The sequence below is a fragment of the Hyperolius riggenbachi genome, chromosome 2, assembly GCF_040937935.1.
Source record: "Hyperolius riggenbachi isolate aHypRig1 chromosome 2, aHypRig1.pri, whole genome shotgun sequence".
Lineage (NCBI taxonomy): Eukaryota > Metazoa > Chordata > Amphibia > Anura > Hyperoliidae > Hyperolius > Hyperolius riggenbachi.
In genome coordinates, this window is record NC_090647.1 from 234,780,573 (window position 1) to 234,804,302 (window position 23,730).

General features: G+C 46.2%; 1 protein-coding gene across 14 annotated transcripts in view; it reads right to left on the reverse strand.

Annotated features, from left to right (window-relative positions):
- The window catches only part of DMD (dystrophin), a 3,066,377-nt gene that overhangs the window by 1,872,125 nt on the left and 1,170,522 nt on the right, over positions 1 to 23,730 (reverse strand). For all 14 annotated transcript variants that reach the window (XM_068268325.1, XM_068268327.1, XM_068268324.1 and 11 more), the window contains one exon: positions 3,524 to 3,765. In XM_068268325.1, the coding sequence (XP_068124426.1) occupies positions 3,524 to 3,765 (242 nt within the window). The remainder of the gene's footprint in view (positions 1 to 3,523; positions 3,766 to 23,730) is intronic.

The window sequence follows — 23,730 nt, forward strand, 5'->3', positions numbered from 1 at the left end:
GTCCCCTCTTGTTTCCATTAGTTTGTACCAGCATCCTCTCATCTGGTGCTTCTTTTCTGTTTACGTGCGTGCGTGTGTATCTGTTTATGTGTGTGTGTGTGTATCTGTTTACGTGTGTGTGTGTGTGTGTGTGTGTGTCCAATATTATTTCTTGAAAAAAGGACCATTAAGATACTAGATACAACTGTAAATAATTTTTTAAGGTTGTGAAATATCTTCCTTCCACAATGGCACATAGTTTCAAAATATCCACCTCTATTGTCTGGTATGTTCTTCATGTTTAGTATCTTTGCTAACATCAGGATTAGGAAATCGAAAATACATTATTTGTTACCATGGCCAAATCACATCTTGTGGATTCAGACATATCTTTGGGTAGTTGTTTATAAATTGTTGCAGGGTGTGTGCTTGTACAACTTCACTTCCTATTCAAAGTATATAGCAATGCAAATAGTAGTGTGCACATTGCCAAAAGGTCTTTCTCATCAAACTGTCCATGCCCAAACTTGGCACTTTACCCACACACATATCTATAAATTAAGCTGAAGTGCAAAGGAAATGGCTTTATAAGGAAGGCTTGCAAGGAGCACTGTGGGTACAGGGGTCAGGAAGGTGAGGGTGGGAGAGGTCAACTATGGCTACATACAGAGTACTTTACAAAAGGCAACATTCATAGAACGAAGCAAAGCACTTCAGAGAATCCTGAGGTTGCCCAGTAGGCTTGTACAATCCTAGCCACATAAGTCAATTGCTCTTTGTAAGTTATAGTTATGACAACATTGTTTTGTGTATTTGCTGCGCATCAGAGCAAACAGCAGCAATAGAAGAACTATTAAGGTCTAAAACTAGGATATTAAATGTAGCAAAGTATGTATTACATCATTTTTTACATATCGAAGGTAGAGATGGACAGCACTTCCTGTATAAGATTTCAATGATGTGCCACGGTCAAAAGGCCAGGCAGCACTCCTGGCTCAAAGTCAGTGCAGTAGTGTGAAGACCGGCACCATCAGTAAATATAATGCTCTTTATTAATTAAAAAGACACATGGACAAAAAGCACAACGTTTCGGAGGGGTATCCTCCTTTCTCAAGTGAATGTCCGTGTCTAAATAAAATCAAAACTTGTACATGTTTAAATAGTGAAAGCACATGGAGTACGAACCAATCACATAAGAATGCGCCTACGGCGACCAATCCCCTGTCCGATACTCTGAGCGGACCTGATGGGGAACCTAGAAGTTAATATTCAAATGTGAGCTGACGTAGGAAACCCGGAAGCGCTGTGCCAAAAAGGGAGGCGGAAACCGCAGCTCAAGCCGCCGCGCGCAGGACGCCGACCAATCAGCCGGCACGTCTAGATGACATCACTCCGGACCCGCCTACAGGCTGAAGCGGACCAGATGGGAGACAGTGACGGCTCGGAGCAGCGAAACAACCCGCCCCTTAGGTCAGAAGCGTCATATCACCACGTGGGTGAGATGTAAACAAACCACCCACGTGGTGATAACACAGCAGCGAGAACCTCCGGAGCCGCCCCCCTCACAGCGCTCTCCGTCAGATAGTACAAACTAGAAGGGAAAGAAATAAAAATGAAAACACATTGAAAGAACAACACTCAACAATAAACAAGCTGATGGTAAATCCCATAGATGGTAAATCAATCATGATGGTCATGTCAAAAACAGTGCATTATATAAGTGGTTGCATATCATATTCTCTATTCATCCCACGGGGTTCTAGAGTATCTAACCTTTTAATCCAAACGGCCTCCCTATATAGTAACCTCTTAATCCTATTGCCACCCCTCCTTAGGGGAGGGACCTGTTCTAATATTTGGAATCTTAATTGGCTCACTGAGTGTCCTGCCTGTAAAAAATGGGACGGAACAGCTAAGTCGCTATATCTATTACGTATAGTACTTTTGTGGGCCGCAAATCTAACCTTCATAGGTTGAGTGGTTTGGCCCACATATAGCAAACCACAAGGACATGTAAGGGCATATATTACATATTTAGAATTGCAATCAAATTGTCCCTGTATCTTAAAGGCAGTACCTAAATGGGGATGATGTATCACAGGTCCTCTGATGACACTGTTACAGTTAATACAACTAAGACAAGGGTAAGTGCCGTTAGGGCGATTAGAGGGAGGCTGGACGGGACGGCTCGAACCTAAGTCGGCCCGTACCAACCTATCCCTAAGTGTGGGTGCCCGTTTATAAGACATAAGGGGAGGGACTTGAAATTCAAAAATATCAGGGAAACCATCTTTCAAGATATGCCAATTCTGGCGAATGGCATTAGCTATTTCAAGATATGAAATAGCTAATGCCATTCGCCAGAATTGGCATATCTTGAAAGATGGTTTCCCTGATATTTTTGACCCTTGTCTTAGTTGTATTAACTGTAACAGTGTCATCAGAGGACCTGTGATACATCATCCCCATTGCTATATGTGGGCCAAACCACTCAACCTATGAAGGTTAGATTTGCGGCCCACAAAAGTACTATACGTAATAGATATAGCGACTTAGCTGTTCCGTCCCATTTTTTACAGGCAGGACACTCAGTGAGCCAATTAAGATTCCAAATATTAGAACAGGTCCCTCCCCTAAGGAGGGGTGGCAATAGGATTAAGAGGTTACTATATAGGGAGGCCGTTTGGATTAAAAGGTTAGATACTCTAGAACCCTGTGGGATGAATAGAGAATATGATATGCAACCACTTATATAATGCACTGTTTTTGACATGACCATCATGATTGATTTACCATCTATGGGATTTACCATCGGCTTGTTTATTGTTGAGTGTTGTTCTTTCAATGTGTTTTCATTTTTATTTCTTTCCCTTCTAGTTTGTACTATCTGACGGAGAGCGCTGTGAGGGGGGCGGCTCCGGAGGTTCTCGCTGCTGTGTTATCACCACGTGGGTGGTTTGTTTACATCTCACCCACGTGGTGAAATGACGCTTCTGACCTAAGGGGCGGGTTGTTTCGCCGCTCCGAGCCGTCACTGTCTCCCATCTGGTCCGCTTCAGCCTGTAGGCGGGTCCGGAGTGATGTCATCTAGATGTGCCGGCTGATTGGTCGGCGTCCTGCGCGCGGCGGCTTGAGCTGCAGTTTCCGCCTCCCTTTTTGGCACAGCGCTTCCGGGTTTCCTACGTCAGCTCACATTTGAATATTAACTTCTAGGTTCCCCATCAGGTCCGCTCAGAGTATCGGACAGGGGATTGGTCGCCATAGGCGCATTCTTATGTGATTGGTTCGCACTCCATGTGCTTTCACTATTTAAACATGTACAAGTTTTGATTTTATTTAGACACGGACATTCACTTGAGAAAGGAGGATACCCCTCCGAAACGTTGTGCTTTTTGTCCATGTGTCTTTTTAATTAATAAAGAGCATTATATTTACTGATGGTGCCGGTCTTCACACTACTGCATCATTTTTTACACAAACTCTTATGACATGTATGCAAATTCTGCACATCAGAACTTGAACACTAGCAAAGAATTTCTCTAACCTTGCATTTTTGCAACTGCAATTTGACTGCTTCAGCTTCAGAGGCCGTTATAGCTTGTGCTTTTAGCCAGTTTTCAGCTGTAATTGCCGCCTGCTCAAATACTTGTAGCTGGGAGTAAAAGGCAAGGATGCTGTTTTGATATTCCAGCCAAGAAAGTCTCTCACTCAGTAACTGGCAGAAGTCTGTCCATCGGCTGTTCAGATGTTGAGAAGACTGTTTGATGCTGTCTGTATTAAGGCCATCTAAGGAAAGAAATTATATCACCATAAACAATTTGTACACTTTTTTCAAAGCTTTCAATAATTGATGCTTTTTTGTTTGTTTTGTTTTTTTTGCAAGGAAACAACATATACACAGCATAGAAGACTTTACAAGAGTAAAACTCTAAATCAACCAGAAAAGCAGTCTAAAGTAGAGTTACATTGTAATGTAAATGCATCACAGAATACATTATATGTAAAGTCATTTTTGAAGAAGACATTCAGCTAACAGCATGGTAATACAACAAACACATCTTCCTTGGAACTAGATGCATCACATCAGCATCTTAAGAAACTGAAATAACGTTACAAGTATGTCTTTTATTTCTGAGGCTTTATCACGGTGGATATTGTCATAGAGGGGCCTAGTGTGCTATGGTCCATGGGGTCACAACGAGTGAGACTTGACTGAACAGTGAGCGACTGAACAACAACAGCTACCAGAGACAGGCCTCTTTTCACAGGGGAGGCTGAACTGTGTGCTTGACCACAGGGGTGCTCATCCGGATTCCGGATATCCGTGTAACCCAGATATCCAAACTTTTTTACACTATCTGATTCGGATTCCGTTTAAAAAAAAAAATCAGGATAGCTATCTGCGGACATTTGGGCGCATCATGCGGATATCTGCGGATATTGTGGATATCCAGATCCAAAATACTGTAACTAAGGAGATGACGTCCTGGAGCCAATCAGAGGGCTCCCAGCAGAAGCCCTAGCAACCAATCACAGAGGGGAACCCTGGACAGCCCCACCTGACCTCATTGAGCCAATCAGAGGGCTCCCAGCCTAAACCCTGGCACCCAATCACAGAAAGGAACACTGGCCAGCCACCCTGTATAATAAGGAGGGCTGCCATGATCAGACATATCGTCTTAGCTTGCTGAATGCTCACTGCGAGAATTGCTCCAGTGCTGGTGGCTAGCAAGGGCTGTACACAGTTATAAACCTAAAGCTGTTCCGTGATTAACCCCTTCACTACTATCACTACACTATTGTTAAATCGTTAATTAGCTTGATTGATGTCATTGTATGACAGTCAGAGTGTGTGCTCCGGTGCTGCTGGGCCTAGCAAGGGCTGTACACAGTGATAAACCGAAAGCTGTTCAGTGATTAACCCCTTCACTATCACTAGACTATTTTTAAATCATTAATTAGCTTGATGTCATGTGTGACAGTCAGAGTGTGTGCTGCAGGCAGCTGCTATGTGTCTGTGTGTGTGCTGTGCACAGACCAGGCCAGTTGCTGCCTGCTGGCCAGCTATTAGCCTTAGCTAGCTACAGTTTAGGTTAGGTTAGGGATTCAGGGATAGGATTACTGTGTTATTGTGTAGTTAGTACTTTAGTACTGCAGTCAGTGCTGCTAATAGTTGTTAGAGTAGTAGTACTACTGTGTTAGCTTTCTACAAAACTGCTGTGCTGTGAGCAGTGCCAGTGTGACAGTTAGTGTGCACTAGTGCCTTCTTCTCTGCTGTCTGACTGTCACTCGGCACTTGCCACATGTCACTTGCCACATGTCACTTTCCACGTGTCACTTGCCACTTAACACGTGACATTTGGCACATGTCACGTGGCACTTGGCACGTGTTACGTGACACTGCCACGTGCAAAGTGCCATGTGACACGTGCCATGTGCCAAGTGACATGTCTGGCATGCGACTGCACACATTACACCTGCTGCTGCTGCTGCATTGCCCTGCTCCTGCTGCCTGTGCTGCTCACACTGCCAGGGTGCCACAGGCCACTGCTGCTGTGCTGATACCACCTATATTTAACCCAAAACACAATTGCTGCATAATTTTTTGGAGGGGTCTTGGATGAAAACTGTCATGTCCCAGTTGTGCGGTTGGACTTTGGACACAATGTGGGCTGCACAACCGCTGTCTGGAACCTAGGCCTGATGTTAATTGACAGCCATTTTTTTAGGGGGGGGATTTTAAGTCCCCACATCATCAATTAGTGTTCCCCTTTAAAAAATAATGATGCTACATGCCTCATTTATCCTAAAAAACGTTTTTAAAGCAATGTAAAGGCCACTTCCGGTTTTTCTATCCGGATATCCGAATCCGGCCGGAAACCCCGGATACTGAGATCAGATATCCGATTCGGATCTGGATTGGAAAATTTTTAAATCGGATATGCGACCCGGATCGGATATCTGGGTATCCGGATCTGGAAAAAGGGGTATCCGAACAGCACTGACCAGGCCAAAATTATTTCTCAAAAAAGGCGATACTCAAACTGTACTGTGATGTTGAAAGGCAAGTGGTGTCATCTCTGGCACACAGCGTCGGGTCAAGGGTTTATCTGACCACGTGGTCTGCAAAGCACGGACAGGCCTGCCCGAAGACTAAGTCAGTCCTCACACACAGCATCTCTGCCTGCATGCCGTGTAACTGCCTGCCCCAAGACTAAGTCGCTCCCCACACAGCATCTCTGCCTGCAGGTCGCTTGACTGCCTTCTCCGCCACCACCAACAGGGTCCAGGACTCCAGACGGATTCCCCTTCATGATCGTTACCTTGCCGCGGTGAAGGAGCTTGCATATCATAATGAAGCAATGACTGCCGGGTATATGAGTGTCTCGGGGGGGGGCACACCTAAGATAATAAGGTTGTTGCTTCATTGTGGACAGACCAAATTCGATCAGCTGGACAGTCACTGTTCTGTCATTCAGCTACCTCAGCCCGGCGACCATATGGGCTGGAAAGCCGCCATCACCTGCACTCTCGTCATGGTGCGCACCAGTCCAGCACGGTCGTCACTACACAAACAGCTGTTTGCAGTCACTGCATACCTTTTACTGCATCTGTGACTGCACATTGTATTATACCTGGCAGTCAGTGCATACCTCTCACTTGAATGGATGGCAGACTTGCCCCCCATAACAGATTCTCGTTAAAGAATTTAAAGTCAATTCATCTCATATACAGCAGGGCCTCGAAAGTCCTACTGTATTGTTATTTTTCGTCAATACCTCCCTGAGTCGGGACTTGCATGCCATGCCTGCTGCCTCCCTTGGATTTGTGGTGGTAGCCATTCCTGCTCCTTTGCCAACAGCATGCCTGCTGCCTACCTTGGATGTGTGGTGGTGGTAGCAGTTTCTCAGGCTCCCACTCCGGACCGGAATCAAAAACCCCGGTTCCCCGGCCATTACCCGTGGTCACCATGGTACTGAGAAAGTAATATGGAAACTTGTTTATCAGTCACACAGTTGAATGGATGGCAGACTTTCCCTCCATAACAGATTCTCGTTAAAGGATTTAAAGTTGATTCATCTCATATGCAGCCAGGGGCGTCGCTAGCGTCATATGTCCGCGGCCCGTGCCACGGATATGGCTTTGGGGTGCCCCTAATTACGGCTCTTGGGTGACCAATGAGAGTGCCCCGAATATTTTACTCAGCGCGGCTGGCGTTTGTGCGATACGGCGGCCGCCATGTTGTGGGCGGCACTCGCCGCTTGGAAACATCAGCTGCCCTGGTCCATCCGCCCCTTGCCCAATCAGGAGCACAAGGCAGGGGGCGTGAGATTGATTTGCAAAGGCAGGGGGCTGGAAAGAGCATGACTAGCTCCGCCCCCTGCACGTATCGTGTAGAGAAGACCAGATGCCATTTGCCCGCCTGGTGCCCGCTGCCGCTGACCCTCCGCATGGCAGACTGGCAGTTCAATTTGCCTGCAGCTGTGCTGGACTCCGTCCCCACACAGGCACAGCCACAGATGGACCTGCAGGCATAAGAAGCAATTGAGAGAGCCTCTGCTGCAGAGCTTCAAACTTCGGGGGAGAACAGTCACAGCCAGCCGGGAGGTCAGAACACAGGCAGGATGCAGCCGCAGCAGCTAGTGTTAACCCTGTGTGTGCCACACTGCAGTGCAGAGACTCCAGACAGGGAGGAGGTAGTATAATCTATGTGTGTGTCCATGCCCCATTCTCTGTTCTCCATTGTAAGTGTGTGTTTATGTAATATTGTATGTGTGTGTCTTTCTTATTTTGTATCTATCTGCCTCATTTTGTGTGTGTGTATCTGTGCCTCAACCTCTGTGCCCCATTGTGTGTATCTGTGCTTCAACCTCCATGCCCCATTGTGTGTATCTGTGCCCCAAGCTCTGTTCCCCATTGTGTGTGTGTCTGTGTCCCATTGTATGTGCCTGTGCCCCAACCTCTGTGCCCCATTGTGTGTATCTGTGCCCCAAGCTCTGTTCCCCATTGTGTGTGTGTCTGTGCCCCATTGTATGTGCCTGTGCCCCAAACTCTGTGGCCCATTGTGTGTATCTGTGCCCCAAGCTCTGTGCCCCATTGTGTGTGCTTGTGCCTTATCCTCTATGCCCCGGTGCGTGTATCTGTGCCCCATCTTCTATGCCCCATTACAGTATAAGTTACTCTGTGCCTGTATTGATAGTAAACTAGCTGCAGTATGTGCTGACTCCTTCTACCCCAGTATGTACACTATAAGCTGTGACTCTGTGCCAGTATTGATAGTAAACTAGCGGCAGTGTGTGCTGATCTCTGCTACCCCAGCACGTACATTATAAGCTGTTACTCTGGGTCCGTACTGATAGTAGACTAGCTGCAGCGTGTGCTGATCTCTGCTACCTCCAATATGTAGAGTATAAGCTGTTACTCTGTGCCTGAATTGATAGTAAACTAGCTGCAGTGTGTGATGATCTCTGCTACCCCCAGCACGTACATTATAAGCTGTTACTCTGGGCCTGTACTGATAGTAAACTAGCTGCAGCGTGTGCTGATCTCTGCTACCTCTAGTATGTACATTATAAGCTGTGACTCTGTCCCTGTACTGATAGTAAGCTAGCTGCAGTTTTTGCTGATCTCCACCTCCAGTATGTACAGTATAAGCTGTTGTATGTACAATACAAGCTGTTACTCTGGGCCTGTACTGATAGTAAACTAGCTGCAGTGTGTGCTGATCTCTGCTGCCTCCAGTATGTACATTATAAGCTGTGACTCTGTGCCTGTATTGATAGTAAACTAGCTGCAGTGTGTGCTGATCTCTGCTGCCTCTAGTATGTACATTATAAGCTGTGACTCTGTCCCTGTATTGATAGTAAACTAGCTGCAGTGTGTGCTGATCTCTGCTACCCCCAGCATGTACATTATAAGCTGTTACTATGGGCCTGTACTGATAGTAAACTAGCTGCAGTGTGTGATGATCTCTGCTGCCTCCAGTATGTACATCATAAGCTGTGACTCTGTCCCTGTATTGATAGTAAACTAGCTGCAGTGTGTGCTCATCTCTGCTGCCTCCAGTATGTACATCATAAGCCATTACTCTGGGCCTGTACTGATAGTAAAGTAGCTGCAGTGTGTGCTGATCTCTGCTGCCTCCAGTATGTACAGTATAAGCTTTTACTCTGTGCCTGTATTGATAGTAAACTAGCTGCAGTGTGTGTTGATCCCTGCTATTTACAATATGTACAGTATTAGCTGTGAAGCCTGGTACACACATACAATTTTGATTAGTCAATTTTAGCTCAGGTCATCAAATTCATTGTCTGTTGGCCCACTTACTGCATGGGGGTGGTAAAATTGGTCAGTGATTGACCAATAAAAATTGTATGTGCATATACATCTTTGATCTATGCCTATACTGATTGTAAATTATCTAAATAAAGGACATGGGGCTCCATCCAATATTTTGATGGGCAGGCCCGTTATCTGTAGCTTACACCACTGCTAAGTTCATGTAAATGTGGCCCCACCCATGACCACGCCCATTCACTGTATGGCCACGCCCATTTTTGGCGAGACTCGCATACACCCCCACCTTGTGCCCACAGGTGCCCCTGATCTCCAAGGACCCTAGGAAGGCCCCTGTATACAGCAGGGCCTCGCAAGTCCTACTCTATTGTTATTTTTTGTCAATACCTCCCTGAGTTGGGACTTGCATGCCATGCCTGTTGCCGCCCTTGGATTTGTGGTGGTAGCTGTTCCTGCTCCTTTGCCCACAGAATACCTGATGCCTTCCTTGGATGTGTGGTGGCGGTAGCCATTTCTCAGGCTCCCACTCCGGACCAGAATCGAACCCTGATTCCCCGGCCATTACCCGTGGTCACCATGGTACTGAGAAAGTAATATGGAAACTTGTTTATCAGTCATACAGTTGAATGAATGGCAGACTTGTCCTCCATAACAGATTCTCGTTAAAGGTACTGAACAGCAAGCAGAACAAAAAACATCTATTTAAAAAAATAGATGTAAGCTTTAACAATGGTAGAGAAAGAACGTTGATAAGGCAGTCAGACATTACCTGACATCACTAAGTGAGGAAGAGCAATCTCGCCATAGTGCGCAGTAGGTTAGCACGGCCGTCACTACAGAAACAGCTGTTTCCGGTGCATTACACAATGAGTTTGGTGTGTCAGTGTGAAGCAGTACACTAATTACACTCCCTGATTGATGTATATACATTCAAGATGTTTTAAAGCACTTAAGGCCTCCAATTTAGCATGCAATGTGATTTCTGCCCTTAAAACGCTGCTGTGCGTCAAATCCAGATTTTTCCCGGGGACTTTTGGCATGTATCCCACTCCCCCATGCAAAAACTCAGATGTTAGACCCCTTGAAACATCTTTTCCATCACTTTTGTGGCCAGCATAAATGTTTCTAATTTTCAAATTTCACCTCCCATTAAAGTCTATTGCGGTTCGCGCAAGTTCACGCAAACCAAACTTTTTGCGGAGGTTCGCATTCGAGGTTTACGAACCGAAAAGCGGAGGTTTGAGCCATCTCTAGACAGCTATTGTTTCAAAGAAAAGAACAAAAAACATGAGCGCACAGGTAAGCAGTGGCTCTGATTATCACCTTGTACATGTGTATTTGTGATCTTCATTACATTTATATAAACATCTGAGCATATTTGCTGTGCATCAGGTATTGCCAATTATACTCGGGAGCAGACCAAACCATGAGGACAGGAGGTACAATACTTATCTCCATGTCGAGAGATAAGCCATTGATTTATCCCAACACCCCACCCAGGACTGTTTGCAGGCATAGACAAACCAGGCAGAGGCCTGGTCTGACACTTGCAGGAGGGGGCACAACAAAGCTATTCTTAGCACAGTGTGCTTGGTGAGATTATTATACACAGATACTAGTTCAATTAAGAAGGGTAATTCAAATACATACATTAGCATTCCTTGTTAGCATAAAAATCACAGGTGCTATTATTGTGCTAATTAAAGAGAGCCTGAACTAAAAATAAAAAGTCAAAATAACCATACACATGTCATACTTACCTCCTGTGTAGTCTACTCCTCAATCTCTTTCTCCTCTCCTGTGTTCCATTTGTCCACTGTGATCAATGGAATTCTCCGTCCTCCATTTAAAAAATGGCCTTTACCCCATAACAGCTTCCTGGTCAGCTCACTGTTAAACTGCAATATCACCCACTTGAACCATAGGGAAACATGGACATTATCTTGCACATTCAGTTGTAACTGACAGCTGCTGATATATAACTGACAGCAACTGGTATATTTCAGTTCTAATAAAATATTGTCAGAACTGGAAGGGATCACTGTAAGAAGAAAATGGTGAGCTTCTGAGAGGAACTAACAGGGAGGTTAGTATGTAATATTCATTTGCAGCTACGTCATGTGTTTATTTAAAAAAAAAAATACTCGCTTCAGTTTCCCTTTAGGAAATTGTTGTTTTAAGTTAAGTAGAGACTTTACATTTACTTTATGGTGATCAGTGGCATCTGGAAGCTGTGATCGCTGTATCTTAAACTATACTGCAATGGCTGTTGCAAGAAAAGGAAGGAAGCATTTGCCTCCCTGCCCACTTGGTATGTTCTGCTCCTGGTGATGCCATCAGTGACTTCTGTGCACTGTGGGGTGATCAGAATTTTTTTTTTTGTTTTACTGATGTTTATTAAAAGATTTTCTTAACAGAAAAGGAAAAACAAAGAGAATACACAGTGTTGGGTAAACATAATAATCATGTCAAGGGTTAACAACGCCTAACATGGTGAGATCAATAACTGTAAACATGTTCGAGATCAGTTCATCTCAAGAGCATTAGTCCAGCTTGGATAAAGTTCTGACGGCTTGGAGTTGTGGTGAACCTGTAACCATCCAACGATAATACAAATATGTATTCTTGATCATCTTGCAGATTAATTTAAGAAAAGTAGAGCAATTCTAGAGAGCAACTTAACTAACATAATTGAATATTATACACTGGCACTGTTAGCCTAAACAACACTGAAACTGGGGGCATAACAGTATGGGGGATCACACCAAAGATCAATGAGTAATGGAGAGAAGGCCTATAGGTGGGGGATGGGAGAGGTATACCATTGGCCTTCCGATAGGACTAAGGTCGAAGGTTATGTATATGTATGCAGGGGCTTAAAGGTGCAAGTTTGAGTATTTGGCTCTTTAGTGGTGGGATATTCCTGGCCTGTCCATATGTTGTAGGGGAGTGTGTGTATTCTAGGAGTAGGATTGCTGAGTGTGATTTAGGGGGGCCGTAGGTCGGGAGAGGATAGGGACCAAGGGCTCCAGACTTTGTGAAAACTAGATTCATTGTCTCTTAGTGATGCTGTCATTTTTTCCATCTCTTTGGACCATTCGATCTTATGTTTGACCTCCGTTAATGTCGGGGGAGCAATGTTTTTCCAGGATGAGGCAATTGATAAACGAGTGGCTGTCAAAATGTGAGTGATTAAGCGTACCGTGTGCCTGGGGGTATCTGGGGGAGGTTTACCAAGGACCATATAAACGGGGTCAAAAGGGATTAAAATCCCAGTTTTTAATTGAATGAGGCGTTGCACTTTAGACCATAGTGGGGAGATCTTTGGGCAAAACCAAAAGATATGTTCCAGGCTTCCCTTTTCATTGCAGCCTCTCCAACACAATTGAGAGGATTCTGGATATATCTTTGAAAGCTTAGCTGGGGGGTGATCAGAATTTTTATTAACACTTAACAGGTTTGTTTGTTTTTTTGTTTTTTAAAGCATCAGGTTGATTACAGTTTAACTTGACAATGTGTTAAAAACAATTATAGTTTTCCTTTAACTAGGTTTCCAAGTCTAATACAACAACTGTATCCAGAACTAAAGAAGTTAATGGTCTGGCACTACCTTTTGTTGCTTAAAACCGCTTTATTATTACAAATGGCTATTTCATACAAAAGCTAGTGCCAGACCATTAACTTATTTATGTTTGGGTACTGTACTGGCTAACCAATAGGTCCTTAGCATACCTTTGTGCCAACTTAATGACTACCAGCACCACCCACCAACTTCTGAGTTATCTTTCACCACTGCATATACACCAGCATGTGTAGTGCCAGTACTCTCTTGTACACACAAAAGTCCTAATATCAACAACCACAATGTCAGAATAGTGTTTGAGTGTTCTGCATCCTATAACACCGTGAACATTTATGTTATACACTTAAGACAAAATTGTAGACAGTGCAGTTGTGTATATTACTCCTAAGGTTAAGCATGATATGTGCTCTGCACCCTCATGTGTAGTAACAATACTGGGTACACCACCCTGACCCACTCAGCATGTAACAACATTTGGAAGTTTGTCCTGCAGGCATAAAGTTGTATTAGGTGACATTGAAGCCCTTTTTTGTTGTTGTCAGGATTTAGACTATTTTGCATTGTTCCACAAGCATTGCACGTCTTAATCCCACTTTTAGATCGAATGGAAACATCTATTTAATGTTTTCCTGCCTGTAAAGTTGTGCATGGAACTTTAAATACTGAGTATTTTATAGTTTAAAATACACTGAGCATACCGTAGGCAGATTTTACTTCCCCTCATTTTCCCTTTAATGGGAACCTGGATACTGTTTTTAAATGGAATTCATACATTATACAGAATATGTAGAGTTGTAGAATTCTATTCTGGCTTATAAAACAATACTCATAAAATAATTATAACAAGATGACTGGCATATCAGTTACCACCCACACTTCCTATACATAGAATGGTAATGTTGCCATTCGTCTAAAAGCATACTAACAATATTTATGAGTTTTATTCTAAAGGTGTTCTGCTGACTGCTGTTTTCTACATTATTTTCTCTGCAACTTATTTTGGCAACCATTGGTTTATTACTCAAGCGTGAAAACAGAGTCTACCAAGACACATCAAACAATAACTGGCTACGCAAACAGAGATAATCCAGTTACATTATGTATTCAGCATTGTTACGGAAATATTGAATTGATAAGGATGTTGTTCCCAAAGGATATGGGTCATTACCTAAAGAGCATACATTCATTAAACTGTCTTCTGCATACTGTACAGGACTGCATAATATATTAGGTGTAAATATTCCTTAATCATACCTTCCAAGTTATTACATTAGAATTGGCATTCTAACAGGCACAACTGTCAAGAGCACTTGCCATTATGCAGTGAAATTGGAGAAGAATAGTCTCATTTTGTACACCACTAGTCACAGAACCATGCCATTAAAGACAACTAAAAGGAAGACAGAACTAAAACAAATGCAGGCATGATTTGATTACGCTTTGCTCATGAAATATTCCAGTTTTACAACGGTTTATTTAAGAGACTAATTCAGTATTCATGAGGCTAAGATATTTACATAGGAGAGGCAAGAATATGTGCTTGGCTCTAAATGATGATGTACATTGTAGGAACTGGTCCATTTAGTGCATAAGTTAAACATGATTTTTAATACTCATTTTTATGTATGCAAGATAAATAGCAAAATAAGGAGATAAACGATAAGCATAACTAGGTGGCATAAACGTTATAGCATTAACAGCCAGCAATCATGGCAACAAATATTGGCAAATTAGGATTTTTCTTTACTGTAAATTATATCATTTCCAGAGCAAACCCAAGATAGTAACAGAAAAAAAGATAGCAGGGCTTGTAAAAGAATACATTTGCCACCACTTATCAGTTTGACATTAATACCACAGTGAATTGTAGCAAATAAGTCTGCAGAGGTTCTCAGCATATGGTACATGTACCTTAGGGGGTATTTTCATGGGAATTGGAGGCACTTCTGCTTGCCAAAATCCGTTTCTGGGTTTTATGCAGTGATGAAATGATACATAATATATGAATGAAACTGAGTATCTTTAGTTAGTTAAAAGCAGAGAAGTCTGTAGACAATTAGGGAGTAGTGATGCTCAAATACCCCTTTTTAAAATTCGAGTTTGGTCGAATTCGAATAGTAAATTATTCGAGGTCAGTCGAATATTCGAGTCGAATAATTTTTACTATTCGATTCGACCTCGGACTTCGAGCTCACTATTTGAGTCGGTATTCGAGCTAACTATTCGAGCTGACTATTCGAATTGGCCTTAAATAGCTTCCCAACACTTGTTTTGAGGGTTAATGATGCAAGAAACATATTTTTTTCCAAGTGACAACAGCAAGTGATTATGTGGGGATGTTCCTTTAAAAAAAAAAAAAGGTGAAAAGAGAAGTTGTGTCCAGAATTTTGTTCAGTACTGTATATACTTCTTCTTCTTCTTCTTCTTTATCTTCTATATCTTCTTCTTCTTCTTCTATATCTTCTTCTTCTTCTTCATCTTCTTCTTCTTCTTCTTCATCTTCTTCATCTTCATCTTCTTCATCTTCATCTTCTTCATCTTCTTCATCTTCATCTTCTTCATCTTCTTCTTCATCTTCTTCATCTTCTTCATCTTCATCTTCTTCATCTTCTTCTTCATCTTCTTCATCTTCATCTTCTTCATCTTCTTCTTCTTCTTCTTCTTCATCTTCTTCTTCATCTTCTTCATCTTCTTCTTCATCTTCTTCATCTTCATCTTCTTCATCTTCTTCTTCATCTTCTTCATCTTCTTCATCTTCATCTTCTTCATCTTCTTCTTCATCTTCTTCATCTTCATCTTCTTCATCTTCTTCTTCTTCTTCTTCTTCTTCTTCTTCATCTTCTTCTTCATCTTCTTCATCTTCTTCTTCATCTTCTTCATCTTCATCTTCTTCATCTTCTTCATCTTCATCTTCTTCATCTTCTTCTTCATCTTCTTCATCTTCTTCATATTCATCTTCTTCATCTTCTTCTTCATCTTCTTCATCTTCATCTTCTTCATCTTCTTCTTCTTCTTCTTCTTCATCTTCTTCTTCATCTTCTTCATCTTCTTCTTCATCTTCTTCATCTTCATCTTCTTCATCTTCATCTTCATCTTCATCTTCTTCATCTTCTTCTTCTTCTTCTTCTTCTTCTTCTTCTTCTTCTTCTTCTTCTTCTTCTTCTTCATCTTCTTCTTCATCTTCTTCATCTTCTTCTTCATCTTCTTCATCTTCATCTTCATCTTCATCTTCTTCATCTTCTTCTTCATCTTCATCTTCTTCATCTTCTTCTTCATCTTCTTCATCTTCATCTTCTTCATCTTCTTCTTCTTCTTCTTCTTCTTCTTCATCTTCTTCTTCATCTTCTTCATCTTCTTCTTCATCTTCTTCTTCATCTTCTTCATCTTCTTCTTCATCTTCTTCATCTTCTTCTTCATCTTCTTCATCTTCTTCTTCTTCTTCATCTTCTTCTATATCGTCTTCTTCGTCACTTATTTCTCTTTTCATTTTTTTTTTTTTAAAGAAATGCAGCTATTTTTGAGCGTAACAACAAATAGCTGGTGGCGCACGCATGTTGGAAGCGCCATTGTATGTGCTCCCTGGCAGTGGAAACACACAGACAGCAGGAGGTAAATTTAGCAGCAGGAGGAGGAGGATGAGTGTGTGGCAGCATGCAGTCAATGAGGCAGGCAGCGTGACATAATAGCCCTGGTACCTAGCGGTGATACCATGGCTGTAAATAAACACAACAGGAGGTCCCAGACAGCGGTCGTGCAGCCCACATTGTGTCCAATACACAACTGGGACAACACAGTTTTCAACCCGGGCACCTCAGAAAAATTAAACCTTTTTTTGTAATGGTTTTGTAGTTTTGGTTTTACAACCAATTACACAGATATATAGCTATTTTTTGACGTAATAGCTGGTGGCAGAGTGGCAGCAGAAGGTAAATCTGTGTACCCTGGCGGTGGGAAACACAGACAGACAGCAGCAGCAGCAGGAGGAGGAATGGAGGAGAGTAATTATGTGAGCAGCTATTGTTTGACGTAATAGCTGGTGGCAGTGTGGCAGCAGAAGGTAATTCTGTGTACCCTGGCAGTGGGAAACACAGACAGACAGCAGCAGCAGGAGGAATGGAGGAGTAGTGTGAGTGTGGCAGCAGGTAGGCAGCGTGACATAATAGCCCTGGTACCTAGCGGTGATACCAGGGCCGTAAATAAACACAACAGGAGGTCCCAGACAGCGGTCGTGCAGCCCACATTGTGTCCAATACACAACTGGGACAACACAGTTTTCAACCCGGGCACCTCAGAAAAATTAAACCTTTTTTTGTAATGGTTTTGTAGTTTTGGTTTTACAACCAATTACACAGATATATAGCTATTTTTTGACGTAATAGCTGGTGGCAGAGTGGCAGCAGAAGGTAAATCTGTGTACCCTGGCGGTGGGAAACACAGACAGACAGCAGCAGCAGCAGGAGGAGGAATGGAGGAGAGTAATTATGTGAGCAGCTATTGTTTGACGTAATAGCTGGTGGCAGTGTGGCAGCAGAAGGTAATTCTGTGTACCCTGGCAGTGGGAAACACAGACAGACAGCAGCAGCAGGAGGAATGGAGGAGTAGTGTGAGTGTGGCAGCAGGTAGGCAGCGTGACATAATAGCCCTGGTACCTAGCGGTGATACCAGGGCCGTAAATAAACACAACAGGAGGTCCCAGACAGCGGTCGTGCAGCCCACATTGTGTCCAATACACAACTGGGACAACACAGTTTTCAACCCGGGCACCTCAGAAAAATTAAACCTTTTTTTTTTTTAATGGTTTTTTGGTTTTTGGTTTTACAACCAATTTAGCTATTTTTGGACGTAATAGCTGGTGGCAGAGTGGCAGCAGAAGAAGGTAATTCTGTGTACCCTGGCAGTGGGAAACACAGACAGACAGCAGCAGCAGGAGGAGGAATGGAGGAGTAGGCGAGCAGCTATTGTTTGACGTAATAGCTGGTGGCAGAGTGGCAGCAGAAGGTAAATCATCTGTGTACCCTGGCAGTGGGAAACACAGACAGACAGCAGCAGCAGCAGCAGGAGGAGGTATGGAGGAGCAGTGTGAGTGTGGCAGCAGGTAGGCAGCGTGACATAATAGCCCTGGTACCTAGCGGTGATACCAGGGCCGTAAATAAACACAACAGGAGGTCCCAGACAGCGGTCGTGCAGCCCACATTGTGTCCAATACACAACTGGAACAACACAGTTTTCAACCCGGGCACCTCAGAAAAATTAAACCTTTTTTTTTTTTAATGGTTTGTTTGGTTTCGGTTTTGCAACCAATATAGCTATTGTTTGACGTAATAGCTGGTGGCAGAGTGGCAGCAGAAGAAGGTCATTCTGTGTACCCTGGCAGTGGGAAACACAGACAGACAGCAGAAGGGCAGTACACAGCAGCCCACTGTAGGTGTAAAATGTGTGGCTGCAGGCGACGTAATAGTCAAAGTGAACCAGGCTGGCTTAGTGAGCAGGAGCCAGGAGGTGGTAAAGGGTGGTAAGGCACATTAACGATGGTTCCGGCAGCCAGTTCATGTCCCCCTCTCGCCGACAACAGGGGCCAGGAACTCGCCTTCCACCCACGCCTGGTTCATCTTGAGAAACGTCAGTCTGTCCACAGACTTGTGAGACAGACGTGAGCGTTTCTCGGTGACCACGCCACCAGCTGCACTGAAGCAGCGCTCGGACAGCACGCTGGAAGGGGGGCAGGACAGCACTTCCAGGGCGTACTGCGCTAGCTCGCTCCAGATCTCCATGCGCTTGACCCAATACTCCATGGGATCAACAGGGGCATCGCTGTCAAGCCCGCTGTACGACCCCATGTAGTCAGCCACCATGCGGGTCAGGCGCTGGCTGTGACCGGAGGAGGATGCTGCTGCATGCATCTCCTCTCTAGTCACTGCTGCCGGAGCCTCTACAGTCCTGTAGAGCTCGTGGCTGAGAGACAGCAGGTCTGTGGGGCGCTTGCTGCTGCTGGATGCAGGCACCTGCTGCTGCCTCTGTGCTGGCTGCTGGACAGTGGGGGTGGAAGGCTGGGGGAAGGCTTCCTCCAAGCGCTCAACAAGGGCCTGCTGCAAGCTCCTTATTTGTTGCGCTGGGTCTCCTCCTGCAGGCGGCAGGAACTGGCTCAACTTCCCCTTGAGGCGTGGGTCCAACATCATGCTGATCCAGATGTCCTCCCTCTGCTTCATCTGGATCACCCTGGGGTCCCTGCGCAGGCACGCCAGCATGTGCGCTGCCATTGGGAAGAGGCGGGCCACGTCTGCTGGCACATCGACGTCAGTGCTGTCCTCATCCTCCTCCTCTGCCGCCTCATCCTCTCTCCACCCCCGCACCAACTCAGCTGCGCTGTGCTGATCCCCCTCATCAGCAGCCAGGTCAGGGACCTCCACCAAGTCCTCCTCCTCCTCCCCCTCAGAGGTGGACTGCGCAGCTGGTTGCCGCTCCTGCTGGTCCAAGGCTGCCGCTCCCTGTTCCAGCAAACCATCGAGGGCCCTGTTCAGCAGAGAAACCAGGGGCACCCACTCGCAGACCATAGCATGGTCCCTGCTCACCATGTTTGTGGCCTGCAGGAAGGGAGCCAGCACAAAGCACACCTGCTGCATGTGCCTCCAGTCATCATCGGGGACGATGGACGGGATGTTGCTGGTCTTGTCCCTTCTCCGAGCTGCGGAAACAGTGGCCAGGGCAAGGTACTGGTTGACAGCGTGCCTCTGTTCAACCATACGCTCCAACATCGCCAGGGTGGAGTTCCAGCGAGTCGGAACGTCAATGATCAGCCGATGGCGTGGCAGATCCAGCTCCTTTTGCACGTCTTCCAGGCTCGCACAGGCTGCAGCCGAGCGCCGGAAGTGACGCACAACATTCCTTGCCGTTTCCAGCAGTTCGCCCATCCCCTGGTAGGTGCGCAGGAACTTCTGCACCACCAGGTTCAGCACGTGGGCAAGACAGGGGATGTGGGTCAGGTTTCCCCTGTCTATGGCAGCAACCAGATTGGCCCCATTGTCGGACACCACCTCTCCGACTCTGAGGCCTCTGGGGGTCAGCCAAATCCTCTCCTGCTCCTGGAGTTTGGCCAACACGTGGGCTGCCGTCAGCTTGGTCTTGCCAAGGCTGACCAAGTGCAGCAGCGCTTGGCAGTGGCGGGCCTTCACGCTGCTGCTGAGGCGGGGGGTTTGGCCAGGTGTGGCGGAGGATGGCAGAGGATCGGAGGAACCCGCTGCAGTTCCCCTGACCCTGCGGGGTGGCACCACCCACTGTGTTGCTGCTGCTGCTGCTGCTGTGCCCGCTGCTGCTCTCCCATCCTCACCCCCTTCCACCAAGCTGACCCAGTGGACAGTGAAGGACAGGTAGCGGCCTGTCCCGAAGCGGCTGCTCCAGGAGTCCATGGTGACGTGGACCCTTTCACCAACCGCGTGCTCCAGCCCTCGCTCCACATTGGCCATCACAAAGCGGTGCAGTGCTGGAATGGCCTTGCGGGAGAAAAAGTGTCTGCTGGGGAGCTGCCAGTCTGGGGCTGCACAAGCAAGCAGCGCCCGCATGTCGCTCCCCTCCTGCACGAGCGTGTACGGCAGGAGTTGGGAGCACATGGCCCGTGCCAGCAAGCCGTTCAGCTGCCGCACGCGACGGCTGCTGGGAGGCAGAGCCCTAACCACCCCCTGGAAGGACTCGCTCAAAAGGCTCTGGCGTGGCCTTTTGCTGACACGGGAATCACCAGACACAGCGGAGGAGGCCACTGAGGACTGGCTGCCAGAACAGGCCTCAGTGTCGGCGGCAGGAGTTGCAGAGGGGGGAGGAGCAGTGCGTTTCCGCACTCCTGCTGGTGCTGCTGGAGGAGCAGGAGGGCGGGTGGCTGCTGTTGCTGCTGCTGAAGGCTGTGCAGTGATGGGTGTGGTGCCACTGCCAGCACCAGATGCCTTCAGCCTCTGGAACTCCTCATGCTGGTGGAAATGTTTAGCCGCAAGGTGGTTGATCAGCGAGCTGGTGCTGAACTTTAAGGGGTCTGCACCTCTGCTCAACTTCCGCTGACAGTGGTTGCAAGTGGCGTACTTGCTGTACACAGTGGGCATGGTGAAAAAGCGCCAGATTGGTGACAGAAACATCCCCCTACGGCATGGAAGCGCTGCTGCCTGTCTCCCTGTGGTGGTTGGGGGGGGGGCTTGGGTGCGGCTGGTGGTGGTACTGGCTGATGCTGCTGCTGCTGCTGCTGAGCCTGAGACACCAGCAGGCTGTGGGTCGCTGCCAATGCTTGCAATGATGCGCCTCCTTGCAAGGCCCACAAGCGCATCCTCCTCCTCCTCCGAGCTGCTGAGGACGACATCCCCTGGAGGTGGTGGCACCCAGTCTCTGTCTGTCACCGGGTCATCAACATCATCCTCCCCCTCCTCAAACATGTCCTGCTGGGATGATGACCCCCCAAACTCCTCTCCTGATGCATGGATGGGCTGCTTGACTGTCGCCACAGTCTTGCTGTCCAATCCCTCATCCCCCAAAGTGCCCATCAGCATCTCCTCCTCAAAATCGCCAACAACAGCAGACAATTGACTCATCATGCCTGGGGTCAAAAGAGTGCTGAATGAGAGGTCGGCGACTGACGGTGAACTGGCCTCCTCCCCAGACCCTGCTGGGCGGCTGCTGCGAACAGGGGTGGTGGTGGTGGTGGTGGTGAGGGTGGAGGCCTCGGATGCAGAGCTGATGGCGGGCTGCTCATCCTCCGTCATGAGTTGCACCACAGTGTCTGCATCCTTTTCCTCAATGGGACGTTTCCGACCCGGCTGGAGGAAAATCGGAGCAGGTGCTACACGCTGCTGCTGCTGTGTCTCTGCAGCGTGAGTTGCAGATGCTCCTGCTGGGCGGCGCCCAAGGCGTCCACGGCCAGTGGCTATGGGAGGAATGTTAGCCACTGACGCTGCTGCTGCTGCTGCGGAACTGTGCATGGTGGCGCGCCCGCGGCCGCGGCTTGCCACAATGCTGCTCCCTCTCCTCCTGATTCCCTTGCTGCCCTTCCCCTTGCCCAAACCGCGCTGGCTGCCACTTCCAGACATCTTAAATGTTTTGGGCGTATAGACAAAAGTTTTGTAAAAGGGCGGGTGAAAAGTGGGGTACTTTAATGGAGTGGGTTGGTTGGTGAGGTGACTGAGTGAGTGTCCCCTAGTACAGTAAGTAAGTAGTAACAGTCAGGAAGTACAACTAGCAGTTACAATAATCAGTAGTAATCACAAGTAAATTTAGTGTGTGTACACTCAGACAGTGAGTGCACGCACGCAGGAGCTAGTAGCCTATGAACACAGTGACTGAGTGTCCTAGACTCCTAGTACAGTAAGAGTAAGTAGTAACAGTAAGTAGAACTAACTAATTACAATAATCAATCAGCGATCAGAAGGAAATGGAGTGTGGGTGGTGTGTGTACACTCAGACAGTGAGTGACCGCACGCAGGAGCTAGTAGCCTATGAACACAGTGACTGAGTGTCCTAGACTCCTAGTACAGTAAGAGTAAGTAGTAACAGTAAGTAGAACTAACTAATTACAATAATCAATCAGCGATCAGAAGGAAATGGAGTGTGGGTGGTGTGTGTACACTCAGACAGTGAGTGACCGCACGCAGGAGCTAGTAGCCTATGAACACAGTGACTGAGTGTCCTAGACTCCTAGTACAGTAAGAGTAAGTAGTAACAGTAAGTAGAACTAACTAATTACAATAATCAATCAGCGATCAGAAGGAAATGGAGTGTGGGTGGTGTGTGTACACTCAGACAGTGAGTGACCGCACGCAGGAGCTAGTAGCCTATGAACACAGTGACTGAGTGTCCTAGACTCCTAGTACAGTAAGAGTAAGTAGTAACAGTAAGTAGAACTAACTAATTACAATAATCAATCAGCGATCAGAAGGAAATGGAGTGTGGGTGGTGTGTGTACACTCAGACAGTGAGTGACCGCACGCAGGAGCTAGTAGCCTATGAACACAGTGACTGAGTGTCCTAGACTCCTAGTACAGTAAGAGTAAGTAGTAACAGTAAGTAGAACTAACTAATTACAATAATCAATCAGCGATCAGAAGGAAATGGAGTGTGGGTGGTGTGTGTACACTCAGACAGTGAGTGACCGCACGCAGGAGCTAGTAGCCTATGAACACAGTGACTGTCTGACTGAGTGTCCTAGACTCCTAGTACAGTAAGAGTAAGTAGTAACAGTAAGTACAACTAACTAACAATAATCTATCAGTAATCAGAAGGAAATAGAGTGTGTGTACACACAGACAGTGAGTGAGTGCACACACGCAGGAGCTAGCTAGTAGCCTATAAACAGTGACAGTCAGTGAGTGTCCTACTCCTAGTACAGTATAACTACAATACTATTAGTAAAGGACAGCAGAAATACTGGTATAGATGAGAGAAATAAACAGAGGACAGCTGCCCACAGAGGCAAGGCCCCCCTGAGGCCTAAACCTGTAAGCTTGCAGCAGCTGCCTGTCTCTAATGTAACACACAAGCTACTAACTAAAATACAATGTCTATCTAACTAACAACAATATAGGTGTATATGGCAGGTGTAGGTGAGCAAAAACGCTAGGTAAATGATCACAATAGAGCACTTGCTAAGCCAAAGCACAAAGGAGCAACTCTCTCTCTGTACAAGTCTCAGGCAAGCATGGAGAAACGTAACATGGCGGCCGCTATTTATAGGGTAGGGGCTGGCCAGGGTCCCCCTCTGTGATTGGCTGCCGTCAGAGGGCCTGGGAGCCCTCTGATTGGCTCTAAGGACATCAATCTGGGCTATGACGCTATTCGAGCTCGGTACCGAGCTCGAATAGCGCCGAGTTGCTCGAATAGCTCGAATAGTGAATGGGCTATTCGAG